Source organism: Pezoporus wallicus, unplaced genomic scaffold (assembly GCF_028554395.1).
Source record: "Pezoporus wallicus isolate ANWC-B61680 ecotype Strahan unplaced genomic scaffold, APGP_CSIRO_Pwel_v1 contig_4309, whole genome shotgun sequence".
NCBI classification, from domain to species: Eukaryota; Metazoa; Chordata; class Aves; order Psittaciformes; family Psittacidae; genus Pezoporus; species Pezoporus wallicus.
The window spans coordinates 2352735-2374293 of NW_026638191.1; the positions used below are offsets into that span (position 1 = coordinate 2352735).

The 21559-nt window shown below is 36.7% G+C and overlaps 1 protein-coding gene across 4 annotated transcripts in view; it reads left to right on the forward strand.

Moving 5' to 3' along the window:
* The window catches only part of GABRG2 (gamma-aminobutyric acid type A receptor subunit gamma2), a 66229-nt gene that overhangs the window by 42637 nt on the left and 2033 nt on the right, over window positions 1–21559 (forward strand). The window contains exons 7-9 of one of the 4 annotated variants that reach the window (XM_057409870.1): window positions 15985–16137; window positions 18129–18334; window positions 20023–20046. In XM_057409870.1, the coding sequence (XP_057265853.1) occupies window positions 15985–16137; window positions 18129–18334; window positions 20023–20046 (383 nt within the window). Of the gene's footprint in view, window positions 1–6709; window positions 6742–15984; window positions 16138–18128; window positions 18335–20022; window positions 20047–21559 lie in introns of those variants that run through there. The other 3 variants (XM_057409871.1, XM_057409872.1, XM_057409873.1) reach the window with 3 other exon arrangements.

Sequence of the window (21559 nt, forward strand, 5' to 3'; positions counted from 1 at the left end):
CTGGTGCCTAACACCAGTTGCAGCCTTATCTCTCCACGAAGTTACAAACACAGCACCTGAACTTCTAAAAACCAATGTAGGAGACATCACAAAGATCTAACTTCCAATGACTTCACCTTACATTACCAATGTGGAGGGTACACCCCACAGTTCTGCAGGACTCCAAATGCATCCTTCTCTGTATGCCACACAGTATTTTAGATGCAGAATTGCCAGTTCACTTCTAAAAGCTTTGCAGGACATAACTTTTTCAAACACTAAAAGAAGAAAGCCTTAAAAAGACCTAGCCCATGGGATTCACAGTGTAATAACCTCACTTTTAAAGAAAGATTAAGAGGTTGCACTTCCTGGCCTGAAAACATACAATGTGATGATATTCACACTGCAACATGGAATGGAGACTCTCAGGGGAACCTGTTTTGCAGTAGTTGTGAATGTTATCCTGAATATGTCTATTTCAGAAATAGTTCTTCAAAGGTCTCCTCTTGAAAAGGTCAAACCATTTAAATACCTTGTAGGATTTGGACTAGGGCGATTACATACATCTAGAAGCTTTACCTTTATTCCTGCGAAGCTGGTAACAGAAACTTCAAGATGGTATCTGTCGCCTTCAAAGAATTTTCTTACCTCCTAAGCTTGATCTGTTTGACTTCAAATGGCAATACTGGTTACAAATTATTCATGAATCATAGCTGTCTCTGAGACATGATCTTCAAACTAAGCATCCTCTTCATCTCTATTCTTCCCTTCAGGCCTGTTGCATGCAGGCCTGTGGCCTGTCTTGCTCTTGGCAATAAGTATAGTTTTAGAACATCATCTCATTTTTTGCCATTTTTCATAGTTTTCTCTTTCACTACCTCTGATACCGTATTTTCTTTTACCTCTGTATTTACTATTGTAACCATAACCTACTTCCTTCTGCTTCAGTGCCTTTTATTTCTTCTTGTTCTATGATTTTAAAAATAATTTCCCACCTCTTCTAATAGCTAAAGAGAATCTGAGTTTGACAGCTTCTTTTTCTTTACTCCAACTTTACTTTATACCCAATGTCAATAATATCCTCCTAGAAAGCTCAAGAGACTAAAAATACACTCAAAAACGTTTGCCACCTCCTTTCTTAGCATATAAATAACTGTTCTATTAAAGCTAGTTTTTTTCCTTTTCATTTCCTCTCCAATCACACCTTAGACTATTTTGCAACACCTACTTTTACCAGCGGATGTTTCTGCTGTTACGTTAGCTGTGATTGTGAACAAGATTAATTTGCACATCGCTGGAATTTTGCACCTGGTTTCTGCAAGACAAAATCCTTATGAAACCAGAAACGATTTGGAATCTGCACACAGAGCAGGCATTTACCTCAGGCAGACTGATAGCAGGAGGATGGATATAGTGGCTACCTCTCAAACATTATTCCTACAATAGCCTTTTCCAGAGGAATGTCTCAAATTGGAAAACAAATCCATTTCTGATATTTTTCTTTAAAATTGACTTAAGCAGTTATAAAAACCCCAGAAATATGATTCAGATATTTTACTTTCAAAAGTCATATGTGTGAACTCTGGAGCACTCTTCTGCTAATCTGGCAATATCTTACAGCAATATAATGGATTTATCTACTTAAGAATATGGAACAAAATGTTTCTAAAATTCTTCCACATTTCTCATTAGAAAAATAGTTTTTGGAGGTAAGTGGCTTGCTTAGATGTTATAAAGAATGGTTCTAATACCTTTTAGACATTTACGAAGTGTTGACAATAAAAGTTATTCTCAAATAAGTGAGCCTAAATACAGATCAGATTCTTCTAATGAAAATCACTCTGAGCTTTTGTGTGTAGGAGTTATGTTATTTTAAAAGCTTTTTAAAAGTCGCATATGCAATATATGTGACTTTGCATCATGTATATTACATAAATAAATGATCCTTTATTAAGCTCTAAATCCTAGTAGTGACTATCTTGAAGCAGATACATACCTTCCTGAAACACATACATGTACATGAAAGATGTAACGGGAGTACTCTGCTGCAATATAGGTATTTGCATGGAGACAAGTACAGCTCATGTGGGAGAGAATGTACTTGTGCAAGACAGCATGTACTGCTCAGAAAGAGGGTAGGCAACAGATATATGCTCACTGTGACAGAAAAGTCTGTTCTTCCCAAGCCTTGAATAGACCATGCAAAATAAAGAAAAGTTGGCTTATGAGCAATGCAGACCTCTGTAACAGCTAAGCACAGCATATTTTTCAGGATTCCTACATTTCAGATTAGAAAACTGATTAATTTTGCGTCCCATTCATTCTCTCATTGCCCTTCCAACCACTCTGAACTGGGGTTACTCTACTATGATACACATACACAGGAAGAGCAACTCTTCCTGGTGCAACAACTTACATGTTTATCTTACAATGCAGATGAATACTAAGATAAGCACTGGAATTCCTGCACAAGTACTGGTAAATCTTAAACATGAAGTTAGCATTAGAACTCATTTAAGCAAGGTGTGTGTTAACATACTTTCTTCCTGACTGTGTATCTGGGTAAACAACAGGTTTCTGAAGAACTTAGTATGTCAACAAGTAGAGTGGAAAGCTGACTGGGAGTATTCCCTGCAGAATTCTTCAAGCTTTTCAACACTGAAAGCCTTTATGATAAAACCATGAATTTTTAAGCAACAGAATTATCTTTTGCCATGTAATTTCATTTTAAGTCAATATCCAACAGAGGCAAATAACGGAAGTTTAAAATGTACTTGTGTACTGCTGCCAGCTGTATCTGGCATTGATAAAAGGAACTGAAAATTGTGGACGGTCTCTCTCAATGGCATAATCACTACCTGGTTCATGCACTTACATTTTAATTAACTACAAAATTAATGATTTGTTTACCTTCAACTACATCGGGGTATCCTGTCAGAATCAGGAGTATCAGGAAATTCAAAATTACCATAATCACTCAAGAACCCATCTAATCTAGTGCTGAGCCAGATCCTGAATATAGACAGATTTTTCACTGGGAGGTGCAGGGATTCAATCCTAGATGGCAATGAAATAATGCACCTCTCATGTATGCACTGCCTTTAATATTTTTGTATTTTGTAAGCCCCAATGCATGAGATTTTTATTCTTTCCCAAAATTCTGCTTTGTGAATTTTCATATCATCTTTAGGTGTCACTTTGTTTCCATATATATGTTTTGCATAAAAAAAATTTCAAAGCATACAGCCTGTTTGGTTCTCTTCTGGCAACCCAAGAACATGACAAGACATGAGTGTGACAAAACTGGGTTATGTTTGTTTCTTGTTTTTTAAGGAAAAAAAAAAAAGTTTGAAAAAATGCAGAAAATGTCAAGCCAATCTTTATAGCACTGATTATGGGCTCTGATTTTAAATAGGAATATTAGTGAGTTTATTTTATTTTGCTTATTTGTATGCCCATATCTACCTTGGTAATTTTTAATATCACCAGAAACAGAATAATAATACATAAACACTTTCAAGTTTCCTTTTGGGTGAGAAGACACAGAACAATTCCTACATAAGCATAAATGTAAGTCACAGTATTACATAATTAAAATATTATTTTTCTTTTCATGCACTTCCATTAAATGTTTCACATAAGTTTAGAGCAAAATCTGCCAGATGTTGTTGAAACACAGTGTGCACATGTTCCAGAGAACCTCCATAGGAGGAAAGATGGGTTTAGAGAAGAAATAATTGTCCTACAGCTGTTGAGTGAGAGAGCTGGGCCTAGACCCTATCTTGCTTGCTGCTTCAAGTGTCCTAATCAATAATCTACACTCCTTTGAGATATTTTTGGGCTATATTGTTTTCCAATAAGACATTTTACTTTGTATCTTTGTTAGGTTCTTGTGCTCAAAGTAATCTTTTATTACTACTCTTCCCTTGCTCTCTGAAGCCCATAGCATTTGGCTTCTGAACTAAACTCTGAAGAAAGTTGAGTTTGATGTGTATTACTTTTGCTTCTTGATGTTTTGCCTTCCAGGATCTCATACCCGGGTGAATTTCAGTCTTTTCTTGGTTACTTAGATTGCTTTCCTGGGGGTTTAAAACTAACTATTCACTGATGAAATCTTATAAAATATTAAAAAGAAGCCAAAAATAAATTGAATTGAAGTTCTAAAAAAACCCAACCAACCAAGTGCTGGAAGTCAAGCAATCAGGCATGCTGTAATCCTCCCAGCATCCCTCAGGCTCTTTGTTTATGGTACTGTCTTTCCAGTAATCTCCCTGTGCATTTAGTGGAAGCGAGATGCTGGTTCAAGTGGTACTTGTATAAATATTTCTTCTGCTGGGGGGGGGTTCAGGCAGAATGCATCTGTGAAATCTGTAGCTCCCCTGCAGAACACTGTCTCCATGCAGTCATGCTTTCTCTCCTCTGGAGAAGAAGTAGAAGAAAACATACAGTTTTATTGCAGCCTCAGGTTATGTAATGCTGTCTCCTGGCTCTGAAAATAACTGGAAACATCAAGATCAAAGATTAAATGTACTGTATCCTCAAATTCCTTTTCTCTCGGGATGGAAGGCTTTCAAAGGAATTTCAGAATGACCTTTGCCATGCAAGACAATTTATAGAGATGTAAAAGCAAATCCTAGAAATGGTGTTTTATAAACTGCGTTAGCTCTGTCCAGTCATTTCAGCAAACAGGACATGCACAAAGCTCATTAAACAGTACTGATTTCAAGCGAGTTTTCTAACATGTCTGTAACACTATTGCTATTTAGGCCAAAAGTATTACTTTCTTTTCTTCTGTTACGTCATTCTCTCATTAGGCCTGTATCTAACTCTCAGCCACTTCTGAAATTTTATAAAGCCTGCAGAAGAGTACATAGAAGGCACGAAGGTTTCCTGTTCAGCCAGTATGGGAGCAGTTCTGCCCACAGACTCAGCCACTGACCACAAACAGAGCCTGGTGTCTTATATCAGATTTATGACACCATAAAGAGAATTGGCCCTCCTAAGATCTGACTCCCTTTGCGAGTTGCCTGTTCCTTTTGGATTGACCATTTGCCTTCTACTTTTTTATTTCAGGTACTTCATGTCAGCAGCTTTTAACCTAGGCCACCTTTAGCTTAATTCCCATTTTTGCATCTCACATTTATGTCGTTACCCCTGGAGATGCCCACACTCACTTTTCACACAAAGCTTTTGCAGTTATCTAGGAAGTCCCAATATGTAAGCCCATGATATAGTGCAAATGTTGTGCTTTACCACCTCTGTAAAACAAAACCAGCCACCATTTGGTGCTTTTTAATGATGCAAACTGCTGAAAATTTCAACATGCTAAAATTTACATAGGTTTGATAATTCTAATTTCATGCCATTTCATCATCCTTATAGCGTGTTTGATCTAAAGTACCATCACTTCATGCTGTGAAGTATGGAAACCACTTCTTTCCTATTCTCCCTATATGTAAAAGCAGACAGGGTTGGGTGTTGCTAGGAAGTGATTGTACCATCTGGATACTTTGAAATGAATGAAATATCATAAAACATGCTTCTTATTTGCTCACATTGGTGATTTCACCATATCTCAAAACCTTCATTATTATGAATTATTATGATAATAGATCAAATATCCATAATTAATCAAGTCATTGCTTTAAACATGCATGCACCTCTTAGCCAGAGGTGCATAAATATTTTGAAGCAGACAGCTTTTTCAGATAACAACCAGACATCCAAAAGGGCCAAGGACAAAGGATACCCAACTGTTTCAGGCACAAGAAGATTTCTAACAGAGCAGCATCACAACTGGTTGTGTTATCACAAAATTGTGGGTCTTTGCTCCCTCACGTTACTTGGGATTTTGGTCATTCTCACATTTTCCAATTTTCTACCACAGTAAATCAATCAGGTTATTTAGAAACCTCACTATTCCTAATGATTCCTAATGATTCAGAGGTGAGATGCTGAGCTTTCATCCCGGGCTGATGCTTCCTAAGCAGGAGGGGAAGGTAGTGGGAAAGGGAGCAGAAGGTTGTATAATTTGCAGATTATTTACACAGTGGAGCATAATGGTTCACTCACAGCAGTTGCAACCTATTACATCATGCTGCTGCCACATCTGAACACTAATCCTGCACAGTAAAAATCCTGTGTTTGCTAATGCCAGTGTAGTAGCTTAGCTGCCATCAAAAACAAACAAAAAATACCAGTTGTTTGTAATTATGTCCAAAAATATGAAAAAATGACATCACATGCAAATATACAGGGTCAGTAACGTTCATCTTCCCTTTGACCTTCATTGCTAGAACCTCAGAAACAAGCACACCTAAATTTACCTTCAATCCCTTCCTACATTTTCACATACTGATATTTTTCAGCAACAAGAAGTTCTTAGGGTGAATCTTGTCTCTGTGAATTCAAAGGGAAGGTGGGAACAACAGTAAAAGATTTTAATTACTGTCTAGTGACATTACATTCTTTCCTCTATAATTAGACACTAATGAGAAACGGAACACATTCTGTCAAATGAACTGAGAAAACAGCATTTCAAGTGGAATGAGTGGCCAAGGACCAAACAAAATTTAGAACTGTGGGGCAGAAAGTCATGTCATATATAAGGAAATTTCATTTGCTTGGATGGCTGTAATGATTCATCTCATTTTGCAGGAGTTTCATCAGCTGGGTTGTCATTACACACAAACATAAACTAATTCCAGTTCTCTCCTCCCTGCTCCCGCAGGAAATCAAGGTGTTTGATATCAAGCACATTCACATAGAGACATACACGTTATTCTTTAAAAACAGGAAAAGAAAACAAAAAGAGAAAATCTGCTCCCACCCTCTGCCCCCACCCTTCTGTGCAATGTAGTCAGGATTCATCCTTTGGAATGTAAATTGAAATCCAGGCTTGCAGCTATCTGAATCCCAGAGATAATCTTGTATAAATGGACTACAGTGCAAGCTCTGTCAAAGTCTTAATATTGTTTTGCCTCATTACATAATCAAGCTCTAATCACTGCTTAGGAATGGGTATTTAGCACTGGGATGAAATCACAGTGCAGTTGCTACACTGTACCATCCATGACCATGAATCAACCCATTCTTTATGCAATGCCCAGGCAGAATGAGTGCCAAACATCAGGTAGAGAATGGCACCGCTTCAATCCTTCAAGTCTGTTACAAGCAAACATCTACAATGCAATGACAGATTTTCCTTCTTTCTTTGCCCTAAAGGCCAAACATTCACTGTATTTTATTCACATCATGACTTCCCTATGATGCAATAGTGGTATTTTGCTGTTGAAACTCAGAGGGAAAGAGATTGTTGAGCATTTCTGAAAAGGAAGAAACTTCATTATTTCTTGAAACTGTCTGGCCCTTCTGCAGTCTAAAAATGAGCCAGTGGAAGAAAAGAAAACTGTGAAGGACAGAAACAATGAAAAAAGTATTTGGCAAAGGAGATAATGAGAAGGTTTCATGGTCAGATATCTAGGGTACAGCTCTTTCTGATTTTGCATTTCACCAGACTTCTCATTTCTGGCTGTGGACACCAATAAATCTCACAAATATCAGCTTATGTTCTGCACTGTGATCAAGTTTCCACTGTATCTTTATGAAAATTCACTCATGCTCAGTCATCAAATACTTCTGCAAAAATTATTTGCCTGTGATATATGTAAAAAACATGGACTGGAAGAGCTCAGATCAACTCTTCATGCAATAAATGACCAATTTTAGAAGTACTGTTTACTTAGTACTAAACTAGGCAACACTTAAGGACTTGCTGATCTGTTGTAAGAAGAAAAAAAAAATAAAAAATAGGTCACTTCAGGTTTTATACAAGAAAATAATTTGAATAGGTTGAACCTGAATCCTCACAGAAAACTGTGTGTTTACAACAAATATTGTGTTTTCCTCATACCACTGTAACGGTGCAAGACATCACACTGAACTGCATTCTGAGGCCGACTCAGTACGCTCACCAAGACAAGTAAATTGCAAATACAGACCCTGTCAAGGCAAGAAGAGAGATGGGGACAAAAGTGAAAGGAAGATGTATCAGGACAAAGACACTAATAAACTATTTCTTAAACTAAGATTTTTCATCCTAGATTAGAGCTGCAGTGTACAATGTAGACCATAGGCTGACACAGCCCGAACGTGAGACAGAAAGGTCTAACTCTGCTCTCCCATTCTCCCCGCATTCCTGCCTTTCCTGCAGGCAGTAATCCAGCTGCTGCTGAGCAGTTCTGGTACCATCACCTGTTTTGACATGAATGAGAAAAGGCTTTGCCCCTGTTCCCTTTTTGTTTTAATTTTATTTTTCCACTTGTAGAAGGTTTTGAGTCACCCTACTGCCCTCCAGTATGCCAGAAGTGGAAGAAGGGCACACAGTCTGAAGAAAACTGGTTGTTTTGCAGGGAATGTCCCACAGGTTTACCAAGTCACTATTCATTATTACAGAAAATATGTATGCAAATGGCATTAAGCATGACTTATTTTTTTAAAGAAGGATGCATTTAAGATTTTTTTGGTCCTATTTCCTATTTTTATAGTCAACACTGATCCAGTAGGTTGCCATTTTAAGAGTTAGGGAGAAAGACAAGTACTGGATTCAGTAACATTTGGGTACTTCGCTGCAGCTCGGAACTGTAAGGCACTGAACTAATATACAGCAAGATGCAGTAATGCCAGATCTAGGAAAATAACAGAGAACACGAGAAATCTGAATATTGCCCACTTCAACAATAAACCCTTTGGGTCTGGAGTCATCTTGGTTTATGTGTGGGTACACCGTGAAACAAACTGGTCAATGATTAGAGCCTTTCAGTTCACTTAAAATATTTTAGACATTTAAATTTTTTTTTCCCCCCAAATTCATTTGGTGTAGGTTTTTTATTTTTGTTATCATTATTATTAATACAATTAATTCAGAGTGAGTTTTCTTAGAGTGCTGAGAACAGTAAGCTTACAACAGAGTTCCTACCTTAAAGGAGGTATTTATAGGAATCACATGTTTTAATGATATTGCCATGTACCATGACTGAAAAGAGGAGAATTTTCCATTAAACTATTTACCTGTTTATTCTTGAAAAAAACAAACCCCCAAAACCCTGGACAACAGTGATAGTGGGGATCTCTGCCTAAATGAGACTGCTTGCCATGTTAACAGTACAAAAGAGAGAACAAGGATGTTATCTATTAGTTATTTATGAGGAAAAGAAGATAAATTCTGCTGCCACAGTTGTTCGTCATTAACAATTTATGCAGTTTATACTCATTACTTGTAGCACAAAAGGTAATACTTTGGTAATATTTGTATCATACAAGAGTTGGGTTAGTTCTTACAAGTGCTCCTCTATTAACAGAGCCATACAAGTCAGTGATGCCATTTCAGTGTTTGTCTAAACACTCAATAGGGAGAATAATTAGAATTTTAAGATTAGGTTTTCCCCTGGCAGACTTGCAATCGTTTCTCATGTCTATTCTGAAGTGACAGTGCCCTCCTGTGGCACCATTTTCTTACGTTTGCTTTTTTCCTACGTATACTCCATCCAGAAAGAGGAACTGCATAGGGTTTCCCATAGATAAACAAGTCATTTATTTATGCACTTGTTTATATGAGTAAATTTTGAGAGTAGGTTCCATTTCTATTTCATGTGGTTCTCTAAACATTTCTTTTAAATGTTCTTGCTCTTTTCTGTATGGTTTCTGCCTAAAATTAGGAAAGAAAAACCTATTGGAAATCTGGAGAGCTGGTGCATGTCTGGGTCTATGTGAACCTCTATTGGCCGCACTAACAAAATTGTGACTATTAGGTACCACACAAACAGTGACTTGCTCTAATCCTAGTTGTTTGTCATTTGATCAGTCACTGAAGAACAAAAGATGATCATTTTAGGAGAGTTTGGCTCATACATTTGTCTTTTTCTTCAATTTTCTCAGCAGTTTCACAAATCCATTTAAGTAGAGGAAAATGTCCAGTTTTAAAAAGATGTAATAAGATATTTGGCAGCATTTTTCTGCCAGTTATTGATTCATCAATATCCTCCTATATAACTTATTTTCTCCACCAATTTTTACATTTTAGGCATCAAAAGGACTAGATTATAAACATGAGAGTTAATAAAACACATTTTTCATCCTACGAAACACTGACAAAAATATTTAAGGTAACCAAATACTGAAGGAAAATCCTTTTCAGACCCTGGGATAGAACACATCCAGTTCCTAGGGGAGGAGCTCCACAATGCATCTCCCTGACACCATGGAGACAGCAGGAGGTGAGGATTTTTTGTGCTGCGTACTTTCAGCACACAAAGAAATTCTAGAGATTTTAGGTAGCAGAGTGTATAATGAAACAAGTAACTTTTAAGAAGTACAGAACTCTCTGTGCCACCCATCTGTTCTTGCTGTGCCGCCCTTCAGAGTGGTGTGTAGCTTTGTACAGAACAGAGACAGCACTGGGCTAGTCAGAATAAAGTCTACTTTTAAACTCTCAAAAAAATTCTCATGTGTATGGACACGTGTCTATGCACACATTGGTAATTTTCCAAGACTTTTAACTTAGCAATGCAAGATTTTCACACAAATGGCCACATGTAAAAAGACCAGCCCTTCAATACTCCACATATTCAACAGAAATTAAGCAATTTTATCCGCTCCCAAACTCTCTATGAGAATGAACTGAAATGACACATAGACACATACATAAAACTTGACCAGGTGGCCAACACATAATTTTTGAAGCTCTTCTGCAGTTCTTTTAATACCTTAAATCCAGCAGTAAATCTAGCAATTTTTAAGAAAACCTGCAAACAGTATCTTATAATAGTAAACGTGAGACAATCTTAGCTGTAAGAGTTGCTACCTGAACTCTAATTAAGACACCAATTTCCTGTGATGTTACAAAGCTGTTCTTTCTTCAAGCATTTGTACTAGCTTCCAAATCACTTTGGAGTACAAATTAGAGGCTTGTTTCCCCAGTACCTTACACTTTGCACAGTCACTTAAACATGCATAAAGAGAGTACTAATGGGTATAATTTCCCATTCACTTCGAACAGGTATAAATGATTCCACAACCAGGAAGCAATGAAGGATCACACCCACTGTGCTGATTAAATCAGTTTAGTGTTCATTCCCTCTGGCTATGCTTCCTGGCACAACTAATTCCTTCTATTGAACTTTTGGGATTTAGGCCAGGGCATATGCACAGATGGTTCCTCAAGTCAGAAATTCACTTTCCCTACTGTCTAACAGAGCCTGAATCCTGGTATTCAAACTACTGTATCATAAAGTGTATGGTAGGAGGAGCTCCCCAAAACTTTCACTGACTGCCTTGAGTCTGTGTAAATTAGGATGTCACAGGACTGTTAAAAATAAAACTTTCTGAAAGATCTTACTAGGCTCATGATGACTGGATACTGATGGTATGCATCTTCTTTTCAAAATAACTCCTACTTCAGAAGTGATTTAAGTCCTATGCACTTCCTCTGTGTGCAACAGGGATTACTGACACCAAGAGCAATATTCAGCTTCCCATTCAGAGTAGCAGAATGAAACTCAAGTCATAACCCTGCCCTGCATCTCATGATCTTCCAAACATAAGTGTCAGGAATATGAATTTAGTAGAAAGCATGATGACTGTTTATAAATGTGGATAAACATGACCTGGACAACATTTTCCTGGGGGTCTGCATTCCATTTTAAATAGATGTCATTGAAGAAGCTGATTAACAGGTTATTGCACCTTCAGATGAAAACAACTATGTCTCGGCTATAGAAACACAGATGAATACAGAGAAATAGGAGAATTATGTATATTCGTAAACAGAGAGAGATGAGATCTAAATATATTTAGGATGAGCTATTATACTCCTCCATGTAATAAGAGGTTTTTTCCCCAGGGAAATTTTTTATTTCTTTAAAAGTTGAAAATTATCTAAGTATTATTTTTTAGACATATGTAATAGCTATATACATCTTGGAGAGGACAGCAAGACTGTAATGTCTCTGGTGAAAGGCTAAGTAATCCAAAAATCTTCTAATTAGGATGCCAAATATTAAGTATTTAAGTATGTTGTCTTACAAGGATACTGCCAGGTTGTATTATCATTCATTTCTAGAAAAATCCAGAAGTATATTAGCCCTCCAAACAGCAATCTAGCAGTCTGAGAAGCTTTCTTGCTGTAGTAGACAATAAAGGATATAAACAAGAGTCAGAGCTCTGGGAAAGAGGATGAAGTAATAATGAAAAGATTATCAATTTGCCAAGTGAGGGCTAATGAATGACACTGTGCTGAGGATAAAGTCTGGCCATTTTTTACTGAAATAATGCCTCAGTTTGACAGCTCCATACAGACATCACACCAGGAGTGAAAACTCACCTGAGGCACAGAGATGGTCTGAATATAACAGAGAGTACTTAAGCTGATCTCACCTGAAGAGCAAAGAATTCCATTAATAGAGTCAGAAAAACAACTGTGGTTGAAACCAGGGCTGGGGCAAGACTCCATCATGAAAGATGTGATTAAAGTGAAATACTGTTAAGTCCATGCTCACCAGAGGAGTTAATGCACTTTACATTTAGGATGTACATGTTCTGACAACTGATACTAGGTCCTAAATGGCACATCTTTGGTCTTATGTTAATTTGTATACTCAGAGTACCTTTCTTATTCAAAATCTCAGAAGGCCTGCTGTTTTATCATTCCAACATCACTTACATAAACTAGGTAATACCAGCAAGATGCTTCTCTGGAGCATGCCACCACTTAGTCCCGTTTTCCTTAGTGCTTTATTTACAGCTGTTCATACTACTTGAAGCTAGAAGAGACATTCAGTACATAGCAGAACTATTGGCTTGCTTTATCTTGACATTTCCTAAATTGTATTTGTTACTATCACTCTTACCTTGAAATAAATCATCATTCCCAAAATCCCAACCAAGAAAGGTAAGAAATAGACAAAACACCTCTCTGAGGTATTAACATTATTCCTTTCCTTAGTAAGAGTCTCTGAAATAGTGGGATTTACTCCAAAACGCAGCAGTGTCTGCAGCACCAGCAGGACTTTGGATTAGAAAGCAACATGTATTAAAGGAATTTATGCATCCTTCAATGATTCTTCAGAGTGGATAATTCTACACTGTCTGGCAAGTTAGAGTTGAAACTGAAATTTCTGTTTCCTTTGATTTACCTGCTCCATTAGTAGGAACCTTAAAGCCTGTATAACATTTATGCGGTTTCTTATTTCTTTAAGCTTTCAGTAAAATGTTTCCAGTTTTACAAGGCATGAGAAATAAGGTCTGCCAGAATAATTCTGCAGATTTTGTCTATGAATATCAGGAGCTGATACAGTGTTTCCTATGGATATCATCCTGGAGTGTTCTGGATTTTTTACATATATCTATTAGGGAAAAAAGTGTTTGCATAAAGGAAGGTGCAATAATGTTCGTGAGGGTTGAACAAAATCTAGAACAATTACATCGACTTACCTTCTGCAGCAGGTTAGCCGAGATATGCTATTTTGAAATGTAATTGGTTAAGAAGTCCAGTATTTAAAAGAAAAAAAATACAAAGCAGAAGGAATTGTGTTCAACTCGATATAAAACACTCCTACCTGGAGCATCTCCAGTTTGTGTAGCAAATGTTCTGTGACAGAACACTGCTGTTGCTCTATGGAAATGGATTGGTACATCTTTGAGATGACAGAGAATTAAAAGTAATGCCTCATTGCTGCTGAATGAACTGAGGCCTTTACAAGTTACTTAACGGTTTAAAAGTTCTACATTACATTTTGAAGAAAAACCCATTCATTTTAAAATTAAGCAGAAAATATTGTAAAAATGATTGTAATAGCTTACTGTATAAAATCCACTCCTTGCATTAAGGGAAAAATCAAAATATTCTCCACAGAGACCAGATGACAACCACCAAGAGACAAACACAATAAAACTATGTGGAAACAGCCTATCAAATGGAAGGATTGAGGCTGCTCACCCAAAATATACATATATAGGGATATTCCTATGTTATCCACGCCACTCTCTGGCTTGGCTTGCACACACTATTATTGAAGAAAGGTCATGCATGAAGTCTTTACAGCATGCCTTGGTCTAGGTCATCTGGACTCATCTGCTTGCTTTCTCAGCACAGGTGCTGAGTTTTGGATTTGAACCCAATACCTGTAACAAAGTGCTGGTTGTGTACTAGATTCTAACATTTTCCTTTCTTCCTGAATTAAAGATTCTACAAATCAATAGGGCTAGTATTAACCAAAAAGCTGGACAAAAAGACCTGTCCAAGAGCAGGACAAAAATGTGGATAAAACTAGTTGCCTAGGATCTGATATAGTACTTCAACATTGAAGTAGTATGATTAACATTGAGCATGAAAACAGCCTTCCCCTTTAAACTGTTTGAATGGAAATAATACAGATGTAGCTTAAAGTAATACCTACCTTTGTATAGCAGGAGAAAACCCTGATAGCATATACGATAGTAATAGCATATACGAAGACAAATCGATAAAAATTCCCAAAATTGACAAAATGAGAACTTCTCAGGAAGTTAACAGATGATCCAGAGGGATGAAGAATGAGTCATATAATTTTATATGAGCCATATAATTTTATGGCTTCAGTTTTACAGTGTTCCTGATCAGTGGTATGGTTTTTGGTTTGTTTTTTTGGGGGGGGATGGTGTGTTTGTATCATTCAGGACATACACATATAATGCAAACTTACATGTGAATTAACAGGATAAACAGACTGTAGTTACTTGAATTGGTTGCTCACATTCAGCCATATCTCATAAACCACACATATATAATTTGGTTTTAAGTCTTTGATTTAACTATAAGATATTGTAATTAAAGTAAAACCAGTTAATCCTTGGTATGTGGACATTCACATTGAAAAAAAAAAACCAACCCAAAACCCCCAAAGAAGCACCAGTTGGAAAATTATCTCTGAAGTTTCTTCTGTGACCAGGATCAAAGGAATTATTCTGGGAGAAATTAAAATTTTAATTATGCCTGAAAACAGAGAACTCACTTGTAACTAAAGGTACTGATCTAAGCAGAATACACATTTGTCACAGAGTCTCTTTGATAATGCTGGAAAACTATCTTACTCTCAATTTGCAAATCCTATTCTGTTGCAGTTTGAGACTTCTCTGGATTGCCTTTCACTGAATTGCAATGAAGTCTTTTGTAGTCTGGGATTCTGTAGTTCTTTGCAATTAAGATTTCCCAGGAGTGCTGTAATCTGAGGATGAGAACTAGGTTCTTTTAGTTTAATAAAAATACATCTAAACCTGAAGCTTTGCTGTACTCCTGAATCCAGATGGAATTTACTTAATAGCTTGAAAGGGAAAAACAACTGGAAAAAGAATCATAAAACTACTGAATGGGAATTACGTGTTATGCACAGAGTAACATATAGCGTGGCTTTTGGGGGGCACTTAGGAGGTGTGGGCTCAAACCCTTTTAGAGGAAATAATACAACAGAAGATCTCAGGCAAATAAAAAAATTAATTATTGACACTGCCTAGCCCTGAAGAATAGTTGCCAACATGAATAATTTAGAAAGTACATCTGAAAGCATGCATTATTTGAGAGCAGAGCTGAGGGCATGCTAAGAGGGACAGCATGGTGACTGGAGGTTTGCTGGACCACCACCACTCAGTTGTTGTAAGAGGACTGCACCAGGCATTTGCAAGCTATGAGGAATGACGCAGGTAGAAGGAAGCCTGCTGTGCTGTGCAAGGCAGGTTACCCTTGAAATCTTGAAGTTATTTAAACCTGCCAGACTATTCTCTTTAATAGTGTAAAAATCCACCAGTTCTTGAGCTATACCAGTGTTGAAGAGGTATGTATTTGCTGTGAATATATGTGGTGAATCAGTTTAATATATATACCCCGACACAGAACAGGAAAACCCTAGCTAATACAGAAATCCTGTGATGGGTTTTTAATATATTATTCTACTTCAGTATCCTTTTATTTTACAGGAGACTACGTAGTCATGTCTGTTTACTTTAACCTGAGCAGGAGAATGGGTTATTTCACTATACAGACCTACATTCCCTGCACGCTTATTGTTGTGTTATCCTGGGTCTCTTTCTGGATTAACAAGGATGCAGTTCCAGCCAGAACATCACTAGGTGAGCTATTTTTTCTTCCAGATTTTATGCAAGTGTTTTGACATTTAACTGACACCTCTGCAGATCACCAGTTTGCAAATGTAAGAGGCAAGACAAATTCACATGAGCTCTCCTCATTTATAAGGATGCAGTAATTTCCAAGGAATAACACACCCTAAACTGTATTTGCATCTCTTCCTTTTTACTCTGTCAGATCTTGAGTACTGTAGATTGCTTACAACCAAAACTTTTGCACGTTTTCTGATGACAGTAATATTTTTTGTAAACATCAAAAGAATGGGGAACATTGCTGTATACTAAAGCAGGGATGTGTTAGGTTTATTTGCTCTACTTCCACATCATGGTGACTAGCAATACAAACAAAGTACATATCAAGAAGCAATCAAAATTTCTGGCTATGTGCTATAGTGGTAAAAAGGGAAGAATGTACTAGCCTGACTTCTGCTTTAGAGACCAGCAATCAAATTTAGCCTCCAGGCAACAAAATCAACTGAATTTGGTGGCATCTAAAATCCTATCCATGAAAACGTGACATGCAATTAATCAGAATTAGCAATTTCTACACATTTAACAACTGTTCCACAAATAAAATAAGAGACCAAATTAACCTTGCTGGAGCTGCAAGGATTAGCAAAATAGAAACTTTCAACAAGACAAAGTTAAACACATTTTCTACTTCTCCATTAAAACCATGCAAGTGAGAATCATTTTGGTATTTCCTTCTGCATTTTCATTTCTTCACAGAACTACAGCATAGAGCACTGGAAAGCAAAGTAAGGGACAGCATTTTCATTCCAGATCTCCCATGAAAGAAACAGAGGAATAGAGGACCACTGGCTCCCATGACTGAAAGTTTTAAGTGTTTTATTGCCTTTTTCATTTCCTCTCTAAAATGAGGTTATAACACCTGCTTTAAAGAAGTATAGAATCAATAAGGCATTCAGCTGTTATTTAAATTTTACTTCAATATACAAAACAGTTTCTCTCCCTCTGTTGAGAATTAGTCTATTTGTACCACTGAGAAGGTGAAATCAGTGGTATGAAATTTACCATATAAATGTGATGGATTTTAACTGTTCTGATGCATTTTTAATGTTCCTCACATTGTAGTACAGGCAGCAATGTTCTGAAAGGAGACGGCAGGGTGAAGTATGTCACAGTACTTCACAGTTATAGAGTACAGTCACTTATGAAGACCAGAAGTGACGGTGGTCTGGCACAGAGAGAAATCTGACCTCACAGTTTCATATTTATAAGGAGCCCTGAGAGTTTCTCTCTTCCAGCTTTATATGCGAGAAATCACTTAAGTAGCAGATAATCTGTGTGGGGCTAGCATGCCTGCACAACTAGAACTCATTTAAGCAAGAGAAAGAAAACAGGTTTATTCCCTTATGGAGCACACATACGAATCTAGACACATTTTGTCCTGCAGTTCCTGATGGATTACATGCTTTAAGAATTTTAATTTCTACCACCTAAAATGGCTGCAAGTTTCTCTCTTATTGGCAGTCTGCAACTAAAAACTTATCCCAACACCACAAAGGTGAGGTTGGTCTTGAGTTTACTTTAAAGAATGGAGTAAAGAGATTTTTATTCTCCACTATGATTTTCTCACTCTGACACAAGGTCTTTTCTCTACACCCTGTTTCAGTGTTTGACCACACACAGCCTAAAAATAAATGTCTCAAAAGTGAAGGCCTCCTAGAAGTAAACTACAAAACTAAACAACTAAATTAAATTCCTTAGACTCAGAATCAGTCTAACCAAGCTATTCTGCACAACAACACTTGCAGAGGCCATGCAAAAATGTTTCATACCCCGTGTTCATCCTTGAAGCTCTCACTGAATCCACATTCACTGCTGTGATGTGCTGTTTAATATCTTTGCTATATGTTTGAACTCCAGGCATACTTCAAAACCTCTCAGAGAGAACTAACAATATCAGTTTGCAATTGAAGTAATATTTCTGTTGTTTTCTGTCTATCTACCAGGTATTACAACTGTCCTGACAATGACCACCCTAAGTACAATTGCTCGTAAATCTCTTCCCAAAGTCTCCTATGTGACAGCAATGGATCTTTTTGTGTCAGTCTGCTTTATTTTTGTTTTCTCTGCACTGGTGGAATATGGAACTTTGCACTACTTTGTCAGCAACAGAAAGCCAAGCAAGGATAAAGACAAAAAGAAGAAAAACCCAGTATGTATCTTTTTAGCAGCAAGGTCTAAAATTCAATTACATTTTCTAAGAAAGCATTTAAATCCCTCTTCATGCTTGTACTTTCTTTTCAGACACTGCTAATATATACTCTTCCTTTGTATTAATAGGAATGTAAACATTCACCTCGAGAATGAAAAGCTCATACATTACAGTTGTCTGGATGCCAGAAAAACTAATTTCTTAGAATAAGGATCCTTTTAACCAAAGTGTTCTGCAAATCACACCTATCACCAAAACCATTATTTATGTCATAGATAGAGCTCTTGCTGTGACCTTTATGGAAGAACTGTCACTTTCTCTGTCTTAGCAATGTTCTCTGGCATTAACTTATGCATGTATTATTGATATGACTGTTTTTCTTACTATCAAGACTACAGTTAAACATTTATATTCAAACTACAGTGTACTTTTTCTAATTTCCCCTTAAGCATCTGTTTACTTTTCATTGTTTTCGTATCTTCTTTTCTTATATTTCTTATCCCCTTTATCTACTTTTCTCCCTTAGAGAGTGATTCAGCTAGCAGTTAACAATGTTACTTATGGACGTGTGCTACACACTAATAAATAAGTGTATTCAATTGTCACAATAACTAAATCCTGGAAGCACCTTCAGTAGGTGTTTAAGGTTTTGCCCAGGTAGGGAAAAAGTTCATTGCTTATTTTGTCCAGGACAGATTTCTTCTTTTCTTTTGCACCTGAACTAAAAGGTCTGTTGTATAGAATCTCTGAAGTGAAAATAATCAGTGTAAAATCCTAGAGAGAAAAGTAGCCTAGCCGTCTACAAAACAACCCAAATATGCCCATGAAAAATGTGAAGAACAAGTGGTTTACATTAATAGAGAGCATTGTCAGATGCATTTTGGGCATCTAGTCACTCAGATTTGCTGTCCTAAAATCTTCAAAGACTTTTGAAGATATTCTTTTTTTTTTTTTAGTTTTAACATACAGCACAAGAATTCTTACCTAATTTTAGGTATGCTAAAGTTCGATTTCATCATAGGCCTCTCTTCTGGTCAAAAGAAAGAAGCACTGCTGGCAGGTGATGCATCTTGGCCTGTCTTAGGCTGCAATAAAAGGCTGGCTGTGTGCATGTGTGTTTTTTACAGTGCAGTAAAGGAGCCGAGATTAACTACCTCAAACTTAGTTGTCTCACTTAAAGATGTCCATAAAAGGGCAGATGATTTGTTCCTTACATTACTTATCTGTGAGCACTTGGGGACAAACAGAACTATAGATGATTGCCTGGTTCCAAATCACAGACTCTAAAAAACTTAGAGTGTTCAGGATGCAGGCTGCAGGTAAAAAGAATTTTTTCTACTAACAGTGTTTCTGTAAACTGTGAATGGTCTCCTTCAAAACAGGTCAACATAAAAGGCTGGAATCCCCTAGGAATATTAAAAGATCTAAATTGAGTTTGATATCTTATGTCTTTGGCCCAGATTTAGTTATAAGACAGTGAAGAGTCAAAAATGTGGGGGGGTTATATTACAGATACTTGTTTAAATTGCTATTATCCCAACTTTTCTATAAATTTAGTTCTTTTTGACTTACTATGTTTTAGAAACATATTTTTAATTTACATTATTTTTGTCTCTTTCTTTTTTTCTTTCCTTTCTTTAATTTAAAACAAAACCCTCTGATTCTCTTTTCTGTCTACAAAATGAAAGCTTCTTCGGATGTTTTCCTTCAAGGTATAATGCTTTTTGGAATGGAAATTCACTGCATGCGACTGCTGAATTTAACTATCAGAGCTTATATGAGAGTGGTGTTTTGTTGGGTGGGTTTTTTTAATGAGACATCTAAGCATTCTACTTCAAGTAACTTCCTAATTCAGTAGAATGGTTACATATTTCTAGACAATTTGTAGAGTTGATTCAGCAGCCCAAATAATGATTCACTATGGTTCTGAACTAAAGTAAGTTCAAGAGTGACCAACATTATTGCATCCCATGAATTGAGTTTAACGTCAAAACGTTCCTGCTCCACTTTCTCAAGTTGCCATAGGATTCAATAGCAGCAGCTACACCAGAAACCTGCAATGCACCCTTTTACAACTCAACACTGACCCCCACCTTTTTAACCTCTGTGATTTCACTCCAAATTATAAAACTAAATGTGCTCTGATGTTCACCTGAAGAAAATTTAATGTCATCATCAATTATTCAAATGCTGTTATGCAAAGAAGTCAGAGTTTTGAAAGGGTTTAAATTGCATATATATTTTTAATGCCATCACTGGATCAATAGACTCTTAGCACATTAGGAAATGTATCTAGCTACAGTCCACATCTAAATATTCTCTTCATTCAGAAATGTAGAGATTCCTTGGGGAAAAAGAAAACAGAAAAAAAACAAAAAAAACAACAAAACCAAACAAAACCAACCAACCAAACAAAAAAAAAAACAAAAAAAAAACCCAAAAAACCATCAAATATGCATAGCTATGGAATGGAATTGTTGTTATTTTACCCTACTAACTATCAGTAGGAAATTTCAGTGCCTGTCATCCTAGTGTTCACCAAGTGCTCAAATGTGTTTTAAATGCTTCATTTGCTCAATTTGTTCCGAATAGATATGTGTATATCTATATATGTATAGATATTTATGTGCAGCTACTACATAAAATCTGGAACATGCTGAACCTTCTAGTTGGTGAACATTAGTAGATGCTGAACTGCATATATTCAAACAACTGGAGAGTCTTACAGAGATTGTCCTAGCTTGTTTATTCAAAAGACCCAGCTTTTCCTTTTTTTTTCCTCTGTGTATATATATATATATATACACACATATATTTGCTCCTGTCTCAACATGAACCAGCCCTAATTTAAAATCCTGCATTTCCATTGATTATTCCATTTCTATATGCAATGCACAAATTGCCTTCAGATATCAAGCAGCTATATGAAATACAAACCATAAGAAATTAAAAAATACTATCAATTAATTACATTCCTGAATGTTTCCTTTAACCTCTGATGTTTCCTTGTTTGTCTTTCAAGCCAGTTGTCCACAGCTGTTAACTTTATATTGATTTGTGCTGCTTCCCCGTAAAGTATATGATGCAACTGGTTTTAGTGAGTTTAAGGTAATACTGCCATTAGAAGTCCTCAGCAATCTCCCATGTACTCCATGCAGAACCATCATTCACACGTTGACTATAAGTCTCCATCTATCTGTTGGTCTGGTGATAATAACAACGTCT